Source organism: Typha angustifolia, chromosome 15 (assembly GCF_048772165.1).
Source record: "Typha angustifolia cultivar Huaian chromosome 15, ASM4877216v1, whole genome shotgun sequence".
Classification (NCBI taxonomy): Eukaryota; Viridiplantae; Streptophyta; class Magnoliopsida; order Poales; family Typhaceae; genus Typha; species Typha angustifolia.
Genome location: NC_133253.1, coordinates 16,741,133 through 16,759,342, shown reverse-complemented (window position 1 = coordinate 16,759,342; position 18,210 = coordinate 16,741,133). Strand labels below are relative to the sequence as shown.

General features: G+C 36.5%; 2 protein-coding genes across 4 annotated transcripts; both read left to right on the top strand.

Annotated features, from left to right (window-relative positions):
• Positions 1 to 55: 55 nt before the first annotated feature.
• Positions 56 to 3,820, top strand: LOC140779521 (uncharacterized). Its single transcript, XM_073124619.1, has 6 exons — positions 56 to 417; positions 493 to 732; positions 1,138 to 1,249; positions 1,343 to 1,517; positions 2,970 to 3,210; positions 3,297 to 3,820. The coding sequence occupies exons 1-6, from the start codon at positions 234 to 236 to the stop codon at positions 3,590 to 3,592; spliced, it is 1,248 nt and encodes a 415-aa protein (XP_072980720.1). The 5' UTR covers positions 56 to 233; the 3' UTR covers positions 3,593 to 3,820.
• On the top strand, positions 3,804 to 16,956 carry LOC140779519 (histone-lysine N-methyltransferase ASHR3). Of its 3 annotated transcripts, none has more exons than XM_073124618.1 (12): positions 3,804 to 3,942; positions 6,591 to 6,737; positions 7,225 to 7,389; positions 8,474 to 8,500; positions 9,025 to 9,142; positions 9,305 to 9,404; positions 9,757 to 9,850; positions 10,785 to 10,863; positions 13,390 to 13,561; positions 13,700 to 13,780; positions 15,445 to 15,587; positions 16,682 to 16,956. In XM_073124618.1, exons 1-12 carry the CDS (start codon positions 3,898 to 3,900, stop codon positions 16,798 to 16,800), a joined length of 1,290 nt encoding a protein of 429 aa, XP_072980719.1. In that variant the 5' UTR covers positions 3,804 to 3,897; the 3' UTR covers positions 16,801 to 16,956. The 3 variants fall into 3 exon arrangements, with proteins under 3 accessions (XP_072980719.1, XP_072980717.1, XP_072980718.1); XM_073124616.1 differs by lacking the exon at positions 3,804 to 3,942 and adding an exon at positions 4,270 to 4,796 and having other exon boundaries at positions 16,682 to 16,950; XM_073124617.1 differs by lacking the exons at positions 3,804 to 3,942; positions 16,682 to 16,956 and adding exons at positions 4,271 to 4,796; positions 16,256 to 16,344.
• Positions 16,957 to 18,210: the final 1,254 nt, after the last annotated feature.

Below are 18,210 nucleotides of genomic sequence, written 5' to 3'. Positions count from 1 at the left end.
AAATAGAAAATCAAATGTCACCTAAACTGATATCCGCAAGGCAGGCGTCGTCTATAGACGACTTCTTCCCGACTTCTTTACCCAACTCCTTTCTCTCCCATCGTCTTTCTTCCAGAAAAGTCTACCCGCGATTCCTTCTCATCGATCTCCCCCTCTAGGGTTCCTCCCCACGAAATCCTCTAATTAGGTCTCTAATTTCCCCTTTCCAGAAGAGAAATCGAGATCGAGTATAGATGTGGGCCGCTTCGTGCCTCGCCTCTTGCTGCGCCGCATGCGCATGCGAAGCATGCCGGTCCGCCGTCTCCGGAATCGGTCGCCGCTCCGCTCGCATCGCCTACTGCGGCCTGTTTGCCCTCTCCCTCATCGTCTCTTGGATCCTTCGCGAGGTCGCTGCCCCTCTTATGGAGTCTCTCCCCTGTAAGTTTAGATCGGTACCCATCTCGTTTTTGGGGATTTTTGGGTGATGGGATTTGATAAATTTAGATTTTTTAGGGATTAATCACTTCCACCGGACGCCGGACCGCGAGTGGTTCGAGACGGATGCGGTGCTCCGCGTCAGCTTGGGGAATTTCTTGTTCTTCACCATCCTAGCGCTTGTGATGGTGGGGATTAAGGATCAGAAGGACCCCCGGGATCGCGTGCACCACGGTGGATGGATGGCAAAGATCTTCTGTTGGTGTGTGCTAGTGTTTCTCATGTTCTTCGTGCCCAATGGTGTTGTCAGCTTCTACGGTGAGAATCTTGAAATAAAGTAGCTAGCTTGGTTGAGAAATATCAGGGAAAAAGAATTTTAATGGTTATGGAGTCCCATTCATGCTCATCTAGATGACACTTTGCTGTCAAGCATTTTATAAACTAATCTGTCACGGGAACTGATGGTGCGTATACGTCTGGCTTACACGGTTAGAATCTTGAAATAAAGTAGCTGAGTTGGTTTAGAAAAAACAGTGAAAAGAAATTTTAATGGTTATGGAGTACAACTCATGCTCATCTAGATGATACTTTGCTAGATATATATTTGCAATTCTCGTTTCATTTTAATTTCCCATATACAGAAGTGCACAGTAAGCGTTTTACCGTCAAGCATTTCATAGACCAATCTGTGAGGCTAACTGATAGCGCAATCTGTTTATGCAGAGACAATATCAAAATTTGGTTCCGGATTGTTTCTGCTCGTTCAGGTGGTTCTCTTGCTGGACTTTGTGCATGGGTGGAATGAAAGCTGGGTCTCCAAGGATGAGAATTTCTGGTTTGTTTATTGCTGCCTGTGTTTTCCTTCCTGCTTTCTTTTTTAATCTATGGATTTTTTGATGTTTTATTTTTTATGTTCTTTATCTTACAGGTATATGGCGTTGTTCATTATTTCGCTTGTCTGCTATATTGCCACATTCTCCTTTTCAGGGCTGCTCTTTCACTGGTTTACTCCATCAGGAAATGATTGTGGACTCAACACCTTTTTCATTGTTATGACATTGATTCTTGTTTTCACTTTTGCTGTTGTTGCTTTGCATCCAAAGGTATGATATCACCATAATTGCTGACTTTTTTGGTCATTGGGCATTCACAGGAATTTTGTTTCTTAAATATTACTGTGTTCTTTTTTTCTTATATTTGTTTTGATTTCTCAGGCTGGATTTTCTATGGAAATTGTAACTTTATAAGATAACATCATGCTCTCTCCTGGTCTCACATTGCACATATACTTGTGCATTTTAGGTTTCTGTCTCTTGCAATGACTGACGTTTAATGAATATCTGCTAAATCTATTTCTGAAAAATTCAGATATGCTTTAATTTTTCTGTATTTCATCATTTGATGAGATTTTGATTTGAACTCAGAATGAATTTAAAAACTAAACGTTGGCTGATTGTGCATGTGTTAATACATGATAGGGATTTCCGTTTAATTTATGGCAAGAGTTATTTTTAGTGCTAAAAGCATTGTGAGTTCATAGTTATCCACTCTATCATTGTTGTAAGGTCTGTTGGAAATTGGTGGGCGGTGTCACTTCATTCTTGCTTCCTCCAAGAGTCTTACCATTATAACCAGTTGTATTCTTCCATCTGGTTGACAATGAATAATCTGATTTAAAAGTTGTTGATATCTCAATGATTCTCGACTTATGAAAGACTTTGTTTAAGCTGGACAGTGTTGCAAATTCTGTTTCTAGGAATCCTTACTTGCTGGAAGGTCAGTTCAGATATATTACATTGGGATATTAGCCTGTTGTGTTACTTTAAAATTTGTTTCTTGAAGAATTCTTTAATTTTTTTAATGACCTTAAAATAACATATTTAAAGTAACATGCTTTATTTTCACATATGTATTGATCCTTGATTGCCTTTTTAGACCATTCCTTTTGTACTTCCAAGAATCCTGTTTGAATGGAGCCTTTGGTATTGCATACTACGCATACTAATTTGTGTGTATAAATTGGCATGTTGCTCTTGTATTTTTTATGATAAGAGACTCATTTTATCTCTCACACTGTATTGCTACAAGTACATTTCATGCATTGAACTCTTGAAATTATAGGGTTCCTTCATCTGCTTCCATTAAATGGGTTTGAATTCTCTCTTTTGATGACCAAGTCATGAAACTTCTAGGTTTTCTAATTTTTGTTTGAGAAATGCCTCTCTATGTCAATTTCTGTTAGATGAATAGCATACTGCTTGTTAAGAAAGCTTAATAGAGCAGACTAGATACTAGATCCAGGAAATTTGGAAAAAAGTGTGCAATAGATTGTTTTATTTCATTAACATTATCTGCCTTTTGGATTGTCATGATGAGGTAACTTCAATAGCTCTCTATGCTTCTAGACTTTGTCCTCCATGTTAAAATGCTTATCTTTCATGGAATTATTGATGCTAAACATGTCTCTTATGACAATACAACGATCTGAAGTTTCTGCATCTATTGCTCTATATAGTTGCTTATATATTCAATATGATTTTCATTGGTAAATGCAGGTCAGTGGCAGCTTGTTGCCTGCATCAGTTATTTCGCTCTATTGCACCTACCTCTGCTACAGTGGACTTTCTAGTGAACCGAGAGACTATGAGTGCAATGGACTCCATAATCATTCAAAAGCTGTTTCGACAGGAAGCCTGACATTAGGTTTGCTCACGACTGTCCTTTCTGTGGTGTACTCTGCTGTCCGTGCTGGTTCTTCCACGACGCTGCTCTCACCGCCAAGCTCACCTAGAGCTGGTTAGTGAGCATCCTTGAATACTTGAATACTTAAATTCAGTTACTAGATTGATAGCTGGTGTGTCTAAAGTTCTTCACGTGTGTAGGTTCAGAGAAGCCTTTGCTGCCCTTTGACAAGGTAGAGGAACAGGAAGATAGAAAGAAAGATGCGGCCAGGCCGGTTTCCTACTCTTACTCTTTCTTCCACCTCATCTTCTCTCTAGCTAGCATGTACTCCGCTATGCTTTTGACTGGCTGGTCAACTTCAGTAGGCGAAAGTGGAAAACTCGTCGATGTTGGGTGGCCATCTGTATGGGTCAGGATTGTTACTGGGTGGGCCACAGCAGCTTTATACCTCTGGTCCCTGATTGCTCCAATTCTCTTCCCAGATAGGGAATTCTGAGTGCATAGGACTTCCAAGACTCTGCATCCTTATGAACTCAGTTGGACATAAACACTAGTTAATCTTGTCTATTTGCTATTGTAAATATGCTCGCATATGTCCTAGTCATGTCATCGAGCAATCTCAAAACTGCGTGTGAGAGATAATGATGAACTCATTATAATATGAGCTACTTTGAGACATGGTGCTTAATAATACTTGAAGTGTGAAGTTGCTGTCTGTATACAATTGCCACAAATGGAAGAGGAGCATAATTGTTGCATGCATGTGGATATCTTCCTTACTGACCCCACTCAATTGGATATATGCGGTCAATCTCCTTGGGTGCTGAGGTTGGAGGATGGACAGTGGTAAGTGGCAACTAGCATTTCACTCTGCCAAACAGTGTTCATGTTGCACAGTTGGATGTTGTTTTTAGTTCCACTTGCCTTCACCTATATTCCATTGAGTATATTCCTCCATGCACATATTTAGGTATGGTAACTTAGTAATTTCGATCAATAGTAACGGTGGGCCCAGTAATTACACAGCGGTCCAAAAAAAAGTACGGGAAAGTTTCGTCCAGTCCAAACACTTGTTAAATGCCTCGCCTGTTTTCCCGCCCACCCTCGCGTTTCATTTTCCGATCTATTTCCGTCTTTTTCTTTTTTTGGTTTAAGTTCTCTCTCTCTCTCTCTCTCTCTCTCTCTCTCTCTCTCTCTCTCTCTCTCTCTCTCCGACAGACAAAAGGGAAATCTAGCAAGAAAACTCCCAAAAGCCCACACTTCTCCTTCGTTCCTCCTTCTCTCCCACTCGATTACCAAGCCCGAGTTCTCCACGGTTTCCTTGTTCTTCTCTTCGCTGTCTCTTCGCCGCCATGCCGGATCTGAGCAATCTCCTCCTCCCTCCCTTCCCCGATCTCCGCCCCTGCGACCCCGCCTGCTCCTCTTCTTCCTCTCCCCGCCCCGAAACCCTAGATGGTGGAGACAACCTAGATGGAGGAGCAGTTGCTGCGCTCGACTGCAGTCTGGAAGGGCACCTCGAGTTGCCGATCGCGGCAGGTGGGGACTGCTCCGTGCTAAAGAGGGATCGGAGAGGGAGCAAGAAAGCCGCCGGAGGACGGCCGTTAGAGGAACATGTTAAAGAATGGGTGGAGAAGAAGATGGCTTCGGGGTTACCGGAGAGGGTGTGTTCCTTGCCTTTTCTCACCAATGCTCCTAAGATGGTGAGTTGCTCTTGCCCTTTTATCCTGCTTTGCGGTTGTCTGGATTTGGTTGGAGAAATATTTGAGCGGAAAATAGAAATGGGTGAAGGATTGGAAAGATTCGCGCATCTGATTGTGTACTTTATTGAGTTTTGAGCCGAGAATTGGCATTGGTAGTGGAAATTATGCACCCTGTATCAGAAGTAGAATTGAGGAGCTGTCTGCAGATGATATTTTTGTCATTGCATGAGTACATGAAATGATCTTTGAAGAATCTCGGATTTGTAGTTATTGTGGTTTTAGGATGTGGTTATCAAAGTGGCATTCATGTTAATTACATCAATGGCTGGAATGTTTGTTTCCTAAGTCTGTTGAAAAATATGGACCTATCTACCGATCCACTATTTAGCCTAAGATTTTGTGGTTGGTTAAATTCATTGATCCACTATTTACTGCAGGAGCACTTCTTGGTTGTGCTCCTTGCTCAATCACATCTGCTGTTGGCATCTTAGCCTTTTAAATTTATGAAATGATCATTTCATTTCAAATCCCTTAATGAAGAGTTACATATCAGTTCAGTTTACATTCGCCTTTGACATGGTATAGTTCATATAATCATATTGGGGTCATCTTTCCTATGTAGGATTTGCATAGATATTTATTATCGTATGAAGTTAGGATCTTGCATTGAACTGGCCTATGTTTGTTCCCTTGACACTGCTTTCCTTATATATGCATAGTTTCTATGTGTTTTGTCAGATAGAAAGTGTCATTGTAATTTGGATAGAGTTCATATTATCTTACCAGTTGGAGTGAAAAATGGAATGGACTTCGGACTTTGAAAGATCCTTTTAATATGTGATAGATTCAAGGATAATAAGAGTGCAACAATCTCAAGATCAGCCCAAATTCTCCTTAGGGCAGAACTTTCGAGAAGATCTGCAGGAGATCTAACCATCCCATGGATTTGTAACTTTGACATATTGTTTCTCTTGAAGTAAGGATTCCAACGAAACCGAGATCACGTCAATCGGATTTGTAGATCAAAAGTTATGAAAAAAATACTGACCGTGGGTTAGATGGTGGCGTGGGGTAACGTGAGTAATAGAATAAGAAAATAATAGTTAGGTTTTGTGGGAGTTGGTGGCTATGGTGGTGAGATAGAGCATAAAGCTAAACAAAGGGGGAGAGAGTGGACTAATCATTGAGAGGTAAGGGAGCACAATTAGATTGAGGGAGGAAGGAGATGACGTCCAAGATTAGATGCTGTTGGAGGAAAGAGAGAGAATTGGGAAGGAAACTTCAATATTTTATCAATAATCCTTAATTAGATTGTCTTCCACATATTTAGAGGCTAACCTATCAACAAAATAATTAAAAGATAACTCTAAGATAATTAAAAGATATTCCTAAGATAATACAGTTCGTCGATTACGTTCGAACGTAGATTTCGTGTTCTCTGTCGTTGCGAATGTGCGCAGGCATTCGGACACACTAAACACGTTCTCTGTTTTTGCGAACGTATGCAGGCGTTCGATAGTCATATTTGAACACAGGAAGTCGCGTTCGAACACGACTGCCAGGAATCCTATTCTTCTAAAACAAAAGCTATTTCTAAAACAAAAAAAATAAACAAAAGTCATCACTAGCCGAATTGTAACAATATGATTTAATGATGCATCTCCTTGTTTGTATTAGAATTTTACATAGAACTTTTTTTTCTTCTTTTTGATAATATCGATCTAAATATGGGATGCATTTCGCTTTTCAACTCTTAGACTACTAATATTTCTTGCATATTCTTTATTGTTATAGGCAGAGTGTCGGTTGTGCACTAGAAGCATCTATCCTGGTGAAGAAAGACGCTGCTCAGTTTCTACTTGTCAAGAATCCTTTCATCAGTCTTGTGCAAAGGAAGGAGCTCGATGGTCTAATGCTAAACCTTTCAAGTGTTCTCAACATGTAAGTTTCCTCAGTTTGGCTGTAGATATGCCATTTGATACTTGCTTTATGCTGCAGTTTATAACTACATTTGTTCACTTCATCCTAGAAAGTCAATTCAAAGTATTTTATGTAGTTTTATGCAATCTTGTTCTATGTTTTCCTATTTTTTGTACTTCCCTCTTTTTAACATTTTATTACAACATCTAAGTTAATGGAACTAGAAAAAGCCAAAACAGGAAGTCCATAAACCAGACTGAACCACAACCGATACTTCAAATCTTTGGTAACATGACCCGTCAAATGATTGTATCTACTCTCAAAAGATACTAGTTAGTAGTCTACATATATTAGATCAATCCCTAGATAATATCATTTCTGTGTACTTTTCTCATAAAATGCACATTAAATGTTTTGGGTGCAGGTGTAGGAAAACGATTGTAGAATATTTATGCTGTTTTTGACTTGAGAATGGAATATTAATCTTCTTTCCTATCTTTCCAAACAGGGTTGTTTTGTTTGTAAACAAAAAGCATATTGGCGTTGTGTAAGATGTCCAATTGCAGCACATACCAAATGTGCACCCTGGCCAGATGGTGTAATTAGTTTAACAAATCAACCAGGCCTAGCTGTTTGCTGGAAGCATTCTCCTGACTGGCGACTTGAAAAGGAGGTCGATTTCTTCTTTCCTTCACCGGAGTAGATAACCCGTTTTCTTGTTTTTGAAAATTTGCGAATTGTTGGACAGTTCACTCTGCTTTAGGATGTAAATTTATACATAACTAAATAATTACTTCATGACCAAGCAACTAGATTTCATTTGTGCTCATATGGGATCAAATTTTACAACCCATGTTCATCCCAATAATGCCTTTCATAAATTAGTCAATGGAAGCTACCAGTTCTCAGCAAGAAAGCGGTATTTTCTCCCCGTATTCTTCTCAATTTGTGCTGCTTAAACGCACAACCACCAACAAAGCCAAAAGTTCTCTTTAGATCTATAGTAGGCAGATGGAACATTATGATATGATGTTTCTGCATGCAAAGAAATTCCAGCATAGTGTTAAATCTTTTACAAGCACAGAATCTCCCTTTGCTTTCATCAACTTTATATTCTGCACTAATCTGCAAATTGTTTGGTGACTAATTTTTTGAATACTTTTTTTCTTGTGTTTGCTTGCAGCATCACTTTTACCTCTAAGAATTAATTTTTATTTTCTTTTAGTTTTTCTTCTTAAATTTTAGTTATCTTTTAAACAAATAATATTATTTTCTTGCAATCAAAAATAGAAAGGCTAATAAGTTAATAGTTATAGATGTGCATACAAGTATTAGTTGCTTCATCTGTTTTTTCTGCTTTATTTACTTGAATTTTTGTAGGGCATTCTTTGTTCTTTACTTCTTTAACGTCTTACTGCTGAGAGGATTAACTATTTTAGGTCAGGCTTATACAGAATTTCCACTTGTTGAGTAGGTCATCTGTTCACATCTAAACTAAATTGCCATATGTTACATCTTACTCAAACCTTATTCTGGTTTTCTCTTGATACAGTTCGTAAATAATATCTGAGTTGTATACTTTCAAATGTCATGATATGCAAATGACTGAATTTGTACAAACATCTGATTACTACTGCTCTGGGTCTTGGGGAATCTATGCCAGGCTTTTGTGTGTTTGTTCAAGCTTTATGTTTCTTTATTGTTATTTCTTTTGATTAGGTTGGCTGACAGGACTGATTTATTTGATTGGATAACAGCATGCAAATCCAACAAGTGTCATAGAGGTTAGAATAAATAACTTTGACTTAGTTCCTTCTTTTTTGTTTCATCGAAAGGTTATAACTTTTTTATAATATATTTCTTGTATTACATTGCATTTGGTTTTCCATATTACTGAACTTATTATGAGATTCCTGGATGTGGCATAACCACGTTCTTTTATGATTCTGTATGTTCCCCTAGTTATTATGATTCATACCTAAATTTGTTTTGTTTCTATATTTACATTTTCCACAAATTTATGACATGAAATTGGCACAGGAACTTTCAATCTGTTAGGTTCTACTAGTGATTATCTTTATATTGAGTTTTCTCATGGTAGATCATGGATGATTCTGATTATCTCAGTTAGATGGGGTTTTTTCTTCCCATACAAGGAAATGTTTTTTTGGGTTAAAAGAATTTAAACTTTATTTATCTTGGTTAACTATCTTATAGAATAAGATTTTTCAAAGAGTCTTTTTTGTTATACGATTTTTTATTTTCAGGATAATTTTTTCATTTTTAAGATTTGACGTTTCATTTACAGGAAGCTTTTGAACGTCTACCTCTTCCTTATATTAATGAAGAGTTTAGCCTTGGTTCCATTGTGAATGATGTTATGGAGAAGAAAACTGGGCCCTCTCCATATGTACATATAAGGCGTAGTATCCTTGTTAAATGTTGGAATCATGCGGAATATTCCCATGCACGAACTTGCTGTACTAGAGAATCACTTCTTTTCCTTTCACTTTTGAAGTTTACCTATATTTTGTACCTGTCTAAACAAAATTTCTTTCTTGGATCATTGAATCCTTAATTTAGAGAAGATGTTTATTTAGTCAAAAGAAAACGTGATGGTGTTGATGCTGGTGTTGGATGCACAAATTGCAGTGCTGATTCCACCTGTAAAGATGATTGTGAATGCAGGTATCCTCGTACTCTCTAATTCTTTTGTTTTATATTTTCTTTGTAATGCATTATCGATGCTCACTATATTTTTTTTTAAATCAATACTCTTTATGTTTATGTTTCCCTTGAATAAGCAGTATTATTATGATACTTTCGAAATATATTTTTCCCATAAGTGCATTTCAATTTGTAATTTGCAAACAGTTTCTTCATAGGTTTCTGTCTTTTTTTTCTTTCTTTCTTTCTTTTTCTTTTTTGTTGACAAAATGGCATTTTTATGTACATCATTTTACATATGGAGCACTGAATATTGGTGTGACTGGACTTTTAAGCAGTTCTGAAATTTGTGAAATGATTGGTTTCTTAACAGGGGTCTTTCAGTCAGCTGTTCCAAGGCCTGTCATTGCTCAGATATGTGTACAAACAAACCCTTCCGCAAAGAAAAGAAGATTAAGGTTGTTAAGGTAAGCCTCTCCATTAAATTGCTAGTTATAACTTGTAAGAAACAAAATTAGTTCACGTCTCTGTGCTACTATTTTCAGTATCAACTTCTGCAATTGTTTCATGGATATTTTCGCCTGTTTTTTATTTTCTGTTTTGATATCACAACTTAAATAATATCTTTGTATTTAGATAAAATATGTACTTTTGTTCATTTTAAGACATGGTTATTTTTTTTAAACCTAAACTTATATTTTCATTAAAATCATTGTAGAACAACCCCATATTTTCAACTTATAGGTTTTATGGGTCACACAAACATCTACTAGAATAGTGAGCTCACTACATGAATTATCTCAGGTGTGCATGTGTAGCATTAAATTATACAGATCGCACGCTCTTTTATTAAATTGATGTTGGAATTCATTTGTTTTATTTGTTTTATTATATTTTAACATCCTAAGTTGTGATAAAAATTGTTTGATTAAGTAATGGTTTTTATTTATACTTTGCAAATGAGTTACAATCTAGTGAGGATTCTTGGATAAAATGCAAACTGATGCACTTGATTGTGGGCTTGTTATTGTATTAGCTTTAACCCCTCTTCCATTAGCTTTCTTATTGTTGCTTCCATATTTCAAAGTTTTATCTCAAAATAGTTCTTATCTTTGATACTAAAGCTCTTTCTTAAAACTATTTGTGCAAGCTGTATTTACTACCTAGGAGAATGAGCTTATATCATAAGCGAAAGATGGATGACTTGGTTGAGAACAATAAACTTGCTTGTAACTGTTTAATTGGTTAGTCCACCTGATCAAGGCTCTAATTGAAGCCCATGGAACTTTATGTAATGTTCATTCATAATACATGCTACATGGATAGCTTTCTCATATGCAGGACACATTTTGCTTTCATTTTGACAGAACTTTTGTATTTGCTACCTCATTTTTCTTGCAGACAAGTCATTGTGGATGGGGTGTTACTGCATTAGAGGCCATTAAAAAGGGTGATTTTGTGATAGAGTATATAGGAGAAGGTCTGTATATGTGCTTCTTTGCTTAGTTTCTAATATTACACTTATGAACATGGAGATGATCCAATTATTGGACATAATCTTTCTTGTTTTACTGAATAAGCTGCATGTGTTTTTCTTTAGAATCTTATATTCATCCAAATAACTATCTTCTAACCAAAGTGCTTGTTACTGTAGCAATTAAAGGGTGCAGTTATCTGAGAATTTTGTCTCTTTTTTGTTCTTTTCTGGTCTAAATTTAAAAATAACTAGCTAAGCTCATTTGGAAGTTCTACAGATTTACTTCTGCAGAAGTTCTTGGTGATATATGATCAAGAGTAATGGAAGATTGGTGAAGCAACTCAAGAGAAGATTTTCCTTAGATATGCTACTAATAGTGGTTGGCTACATGAACCATTTTTCTCCATCCAGATATGGAATAAGCTAGCTTAAACTAATTGTATATTTTATTTGCTTAGTGGATACTTCAAATCTTAGAGTTAAACAACCAATTTCATTCTATCCTTCTTTGCTGTTGGAAAAACATGTTTCTTTTATTGAAATTTGTCGCAGATACATTCTTGACTTGTTTTCATATGGAAGCTTTTTTGAGTGTTTAAGGAGGAAATTTACATCACTAGTGATGCAACATTTAGTATTGCGCTATCTTATAGGTGTATCATCAATGGTGCATTGCTTTGTAAATATCTTGCATTAGTTGTTTTGATAATATGGTTGTGTTGCCTTGTAATTAACTAAATCTTTCCATGATAACACCTTAAGATTAGTTCTTCAGAGATAGCTCCTTATTTACTTCCATGTGTAATAGTTCAATACTTTGTACTTTTATTGTTGAATCCATTGGAAGATACGTTGATCTGTCATTTGAATTACTGATTTGGATGTATCAGAACCTACTTTTGGAGTTTTGTGATCATTTAATAAGTTTGAATCAAATGATGAAGTTTATGTGAAAAAGGGTTTTCTATACTGTATGGATAGTAATGTTCTATACAAGGTTCGAAAAACTGGGATTCGTCTTCCAAAAAAAGATACATATTAGTCGAATCAGCCGTATCAGTTGCCTAGACTGGATCGGATTTTTCTTAATTACATAAATTCTTAAATATTATTAAAATATGCAGGAAATTTTCTAAAAATTAGAAAAATAACGAAATATAAGAAAATAAAGAAAGAAACTATGGTGCAGTGAAAATTGAAAATATAAAGAGATTAGAAAGAGAGCGAGGGGAAGAAAACCAAACAAAAAATAACTATGGTGCAATTAAGAAGAAAAAAAAGAGTGGAAGAAATAACAAAAAATCTGAGAGAGAAATAAAGAAATAAAATTAAAAAATTACATATTGGAGTTTGCCAGAGTTTACTAGAGTTAAATTTGTATCGTTGGAGTTCATCGGAGCTAGATCCCTCCGTAAAAAAATAATGGTTATATGATAAAGAGAGAAAAATAGAGAGAGAAAAATAGAGAGAGAGAGAGAGAGAGAGAGAGAGAGAGAGAAAGAAAGAAGAAAGAGAGAGAGAGTTCAAATCGGGCCTAGATTGAGATCGGCAATCCTGCTAACCGTGGTTCTATAGAGAGTAATGTTCTTTAATATGGAGTGTTTGGATTCTCTAAGGAAGATTGAAGATGTTCAGATTTTGGTGTGAATGTATCTATGCCAAGTTGAAGGATACATTGATTAAGGAGTGAAGGAAGATCATTCCAAATGCTCCAGTGGCCATGAAGTGTATCTTTATTTGGTGAGTGACAGCTGGAGCTTGATAAAGAAAATAATTAGTTCTAGATATATGTAGAAAGATAATTGCTTTCAATTTAGTAAGGGATACATTTATAGAATGAGCTATTCAGTGAAAATAGATGTCCTTGTACAATGCTCATGCGCGAATATTGAAACTTAGCTATTTTGTTGATTTCATCATTTTCTCAAGTTTTGAGTGTCCAATTTAAATTGCTTAAAAAGTGAAGGGTAAATTGTTTGAATGTCCAAGTCTTAAGTGTCCAACTTCAATTTGAATGACAGTGGCTTAGGCTTACTGCTTTACGAAACGATCTCAAGAATATGCTGTATACCCAACTTGCGTTGATTTAGGTTATTTGTTAAAATGTTTGAACATCCAAGTCCTAAGTGTCCAACTTCGATTTGCATGACAGTGGCTTAGATTATTGCTTTACAAAAGAATGGATCTCAAGAATATGTTATGTAACCAACTTAGGTAATTTGTTATGACCAGCATTTGATCATTTTCTTGCATTATGTGAAGCAGCAAATTATCATATTGAATATTCAGTGCCTTTTCTGGTTACTTCAAATGTCTTCTTTATGTTTACTTGCACTGATGTCTCTGATGCACCAGAGCGATATCTTTGGCCCAAAACCAAACAGATGAAAACTGCAAGAATAGATACCAAGATTGATCTTAAATATGTTTGAGATGTTTCAAGGTTCTATCCTGTAGATCCTTATATTTGGTTTTTAGGGTTTAGAAATCAATGGTACATGTTGCTCTTCTACCATTTTCTGTTCTCAGTTATCGATGATGCTATGTGTGAACAAAGGCTTTGGGATATGAAGTACCGAGGTGATCAGAACTTCTACATGTGTGAAATTCGCAAAGACTTCACAATTGATGCAACATTTAAAGGAAATGCTTCTCGGTTCTTAAACCACAGTTGTGATCCAAATTGCAAATTAGAAAAATGGTAACATCTCCTGCCCATGAATGGAATTCATCAAGTAATCGAGCTTTGATTTCTTTTGAACATGGCTGTGCGCGTGTTCTTTATATGTGATTGAATTTTTTATATGCTGCATGCTTATATTGTATATTGTTGTCTTAGGCAAGTTGATGGGGAGACACGTGTAGGCGTTTTTGCTTCACGTTCCATTGAAGTCGGTGAGGCTTTAACATATGATTACAGGTAACTGAAGGGCAGTTATTTTTTCTATATATTAATATGCTGCATAATTTTGTCACTATTCTTAAGTTTATCAGATATACAAGTTTTACATTTCGTCTCCTCTATGTATCACTAGTCCCTATTCAAGTATAAGGTTGGGGAATTAAGACTGGATTTGGAAGGTCTTGATTCTCTTTTCTTTCTAACGAGACAACTTGAACCTGGTTTCACTTTTCTTGCAATCATCTTTTAAATGTTGTATACCCAATATACAACACTTCAAATTTACTGGACCCATGATAGATGTTCTGTTTCTATTTCTGTGTTATCTTTAACTTGAATATGTTTCTTGAACTCTAACCTTAATTTCACAGTTATGGGATATTTCTCCTATGTAAGGATTTTCTTTTGGAATATTGTACTCTTGTCGCCTCATGGGAAGAGTGAACAGCAGCTAAAAGACACTAAAGATTGATTCGGCTGGGAAGCAGAAAGGAGAGAGCAGTAACAAAGATTGAACAAGTGAGGTTCAGATAAAAATAGGCTGCGTGAGAATGGGAAGAACTAAAATCTTATTACTTAGGCAGAGGTCAACAATAGATATGTTTGATTTGGCAAGTCTGCAAGCTGCTTTCTAATGCTTGTCGATAACCTGGTCTTCAGTATAAGTCTGTAGCACTTTATTCGATTATATTGCATTCTGTCACTAGGATCATAAGCATGCTTCTCCATCCTCATTAGCTCTTTGCAGAGTTTCTTGCTTAACTGAGAAAACTTTGAACTCTTGAGCATAATGACAATCTCTTCAACTGGAGCTGTGGGCGTCAGCAAACTGAGATATCTCCATGTAAATCATGAATACCTTTGCACTCTTCTTTGCAGCTTCCTCTTCCCATCTATGTGGTAGTTGTTGACTTAGGAAGGTGGATCTTGCAGGGGCTTTGGGTATGGTTTGCACCAATTAGGTTTTTGTTCTCAACCTACCTTAGGTCAATTTTGGGGCTGCTTCCTTTTCCGTTCTTTAAAATTTTCATAGGTTCACACCATGGGTCCAAGAAGTATTTTGTAAAATGGCTAAAGAATGTCATTACGGGCTTATAAAAGATAATTGATCAAAGTCTCAAACTATCAGATGCCTTTCTTAGTATATGCCACTTTGGGTCTACATGCAGTTCATACACTGTATAGAATAAACCAAAGCACGTCAAATATATTATTTATGCAAATACTTCCTTAAGTTCATGAATGAAATCTTATAGCTAAATATGTCTACTCCTTTTCTCTAGGAGACTCCACCCTAGTCTAGGATATCTTGTGATCATTTCACTCTTTTTCTTCCTATTGCCTCTTATCTTGGTGTTTGTTTGGTCTTGGTTACCTCATTCTATGAGGTAACCAACAATATACCTTATGCATCTCTATATTCTGATCATAACTATTTAGGATTTTCAGATACATGTTTGCTCTGGTCATCTCCTAATATTCCTTTATGATTTTACTTGTCCAACAATCTTGGGAGTACCTCAGGGTAGCACAATGACATCATACCTCTAACTAGGGATCCAAAAATGAAACTAATACTTTTGAGATAGATATTTGGCTATTTGCAATCAATGATGTAGTCTGTTTGATTGAACTCTTTTTTATATGTATGAGATAACAGAGATACTTGTGTATTTTCTCAGGTTTGTGCATTTTGGACCCATGGTTAAGTGCTACTGTGGAGCTTCCACCTGCCAAGGATACCTAGGGAGCAAGAAAATAACAAATCCAGTGATATCCTGCTGGGGATGCAAAAGAAAGAGAAGCCTCATGGTGATGGTAAAAGGTAGATCCTACACAAAGCGTAGATCTTATGGAAAAGATGCCTTTTTGTGATTCATTGATTCCATTTTCCTTTTCCAGACGTCTTGGGCAAAAGTAGAAAAGCGCTGCTTTTCATGCAATTGTTCTATTATGATACACATTTAATTCATTCATCACAATTCTTTGAAATGCTGCCTCTCTTGCCCATCTGTAGTTAAATATATGGCTGGTAATTTAACATTATAGGCCATTAATTTCAGTGTTTGCTCTTTTTCAATTTTCATAATCAAGATAAGGTGACAAATAGAAATCTGCCTGTCCTCTGTGATCATGGAGCTACAAATATTGATAAATACACATTTAATAGGTGTAGGTTGTTGACTAACAATTAGTTAAAATTTTCACATGGGAAGAAGTTGTATAGCGTGAGATTCTTGGGTAGCATTTGTCTTATCTCCTAGACTTCAGTCTAAATATTGCCAAAGATTTTACTTTGTGCATCCAAATTGGGAAGACCTTTTAATACAATTGACATCTCCTGTAGTATGGTTCAATTAAGCTTCAGTATTTTTTTGGTTTCATATCACTGAATAAGCTCATGTTTCATTTCAACAAAAGTATTGTCAAGGTAAACTTGTTCATATTAGAAAAATGCCTTGTAATCTCCTTTCTTGCTTGATTCTTTGCCAGTTCTGCATTTGAGGGTGCATATCAGGACATTTGCAATTTGGATGTGTAGTATGTTTGTCACTTTTTTTATCTAGTTATTCATTAACTTCTTTTAAAATGTAAGGTTTCGGCAGTGGTTGTTTGAATGGTAGGATATTCAGATTCTAATCAAGTATTGAATGAGTTGGATCATTGTTAGCTTATTGCATGTCAACTATTTTCTAGAAAGCATCAGTGGTTATGACTTTGAATAACTTTTTCTTCAATATCCTATATGAAGAAATTTTGCTTTATTCAGTTGGGGCAGAGAATTCTCCATTTTCCTTTTCTTTCGTCATACTATTGCTCTCACCTCTTCTCTCTCCTGCTCTACTTTTTCTTTTTGACACAATGGCAGCCAGGAATCGTATCCATTTTGATTACCACATTTTCTATATATTCATACAGACGAAGTTTGCTCCTTTTCGCGGGCAAAATCTCGATTCTTTCCTACAAGAACTTTTTGTGTTGGGATGAATCCAAGGCTCAAAAACATGGCTGAGTTCAATGAACCACCTCACAAGTAGGATAACCCTTTCAGGTAATAAGCATTTGGGAATTTTGGATTTAAGATAAGACAGCACCAAATAAAAGTTGTAGTTTTTTAAATCTAGTAGAGAGCCTAAGGAAGATCTATCGTACACCAGTGTGATAGGGACTCATTTGCTCGAGAGATGATTTATAATAGTTTTGTTGATCTGTGCCATAGCCTTTAATGTTTATCAATAGCTAAATATTGTTGATAACTGTGACATCCACCCACAAGGCCACAACCAATTGGTCTTGTGGTATTACATAGCATTGGACCAGCATCGCCATAGGTATAGCCGTATAGGTGAAGCATCGAATCCACTTCTTTTCAATGTCGAGTGGGTGAGCTCCACTTGCTACAGCATGCAAGAGAATTATTTCTGTTGTATTGGCCATTGGCCATTGGCCATGTCCGTTCTTGGGTTAGAAGAACCAAAAGAATTATTTCTCTCACAGCTAAATATTTTATGTTTTCAGTACCAATAAATAGATACTTGCTGAAGTACGGTTGTGATACAGTTGCAGGAACTGTTGGTATAAAAATGTAGCTCACTTAAAGAGGGGAAAAAGAACAACGTATGAGAGAGAGATTACGTGTTTGATGAACAACGGATAAGCCACAGTCATTGTCATGTATCTCTGTTAGGCATAGATTCCCATGAGCCCCAAATCCTTCTCAGGGAAGAATGGAATGTACATATACCTTCAAAGCCAACCAGGATGATGCCTTCTTTTTTTCAATAATTCCCTCGTGGCTCCCGAAGGTACCAACAATTCAATTCATTCTTTTCCTACGCCGAATTCAAGAGCTCAAGTAAAGATAGTTTTAAGTGGCCGAAAGCACGGCTTTATTCAATGAATCTTCTTCCACGAATGAAGCCATAAAAAGGTATATGATTCGAGAGAACAAGTAGGTATCATATAGGGATTAGAAAAAAAAAATCTCATTTGTTGTTGTTGGAGAATATAAGTTCGTCTCTGCTCTCCTACGAGGATAGGAACACTTATTAATAAAGCATTTAAACGCCTCAGCAGGATCCATTTGGCAAGTTTTGAATCTTGGGTCATCCTTAAAATGAGCAGAAGCTAACAGAGAGAAGGACTCCACTGCGTTACAAGTACTTTAATCCATCGACCTGGACTACGGTTTTTAACTCGTTTTAAAGTTGCATTCCACCAGACATGATGTTGATGCTGATACGTGCGTCTAAGTGCTGGACTAGATTAGGGAGCCCTGCGTGACACTAGAGCTATTTCTGAACTTGTGGACTCCTATTAGGAGAACACCGGATGATGCTCTCTACATGAATCAGTGGAATTTTAGCGTCATACTGCATTTTGCTTATCTTTTAGCTTTCCATTGGTGGCACTGTACCTCTGCATGTAGACGCATTTGCAGCTCAATA

Coding starts and splice junctions, on each gene's coding strand:
- LOC140779521 (XM_073124619.1), top strand. CDS start 234: ATGTGGGCCGCTTCGTGCCTCGCCTCTTGCTGCGCCGCATGCGCATGC. Junction 418..492: donor TCTTATGGAGTCTCTCCCCT/GTAAGTTTAGAT, acceptor TAGATTTTTTAG/GGATTAATCACTTCCACCGG. Junction 1,518..2,969: donor TTGTTGCTTTGCATCCAAAG/GTATGATATCAC, acceptor TGGTAAATGCAG/GTCAGTGGCAGCTTGTTGCC.
- LOC140779519 (XM_073124616.1), top strand. CDS start 4,449: ATGCCGGATCTGAGCAATCTCCTCCTCCCTCCCTTCCCCGATCTCCGC. Junction 10,864..13,389: donor GATAGAGTATATAGGAGAAG/GTCTGTATATGT, acceptor TTCTGTTCTCAG/TTATCGATGATGCTATGTGT. Junction 13,781..15,444: donor GCTTTAACATATGATTACAG/GTAACTGAAGGG, acceptor GTATTTTCTCAG/GTTTGTGCATTTTGGACCCA.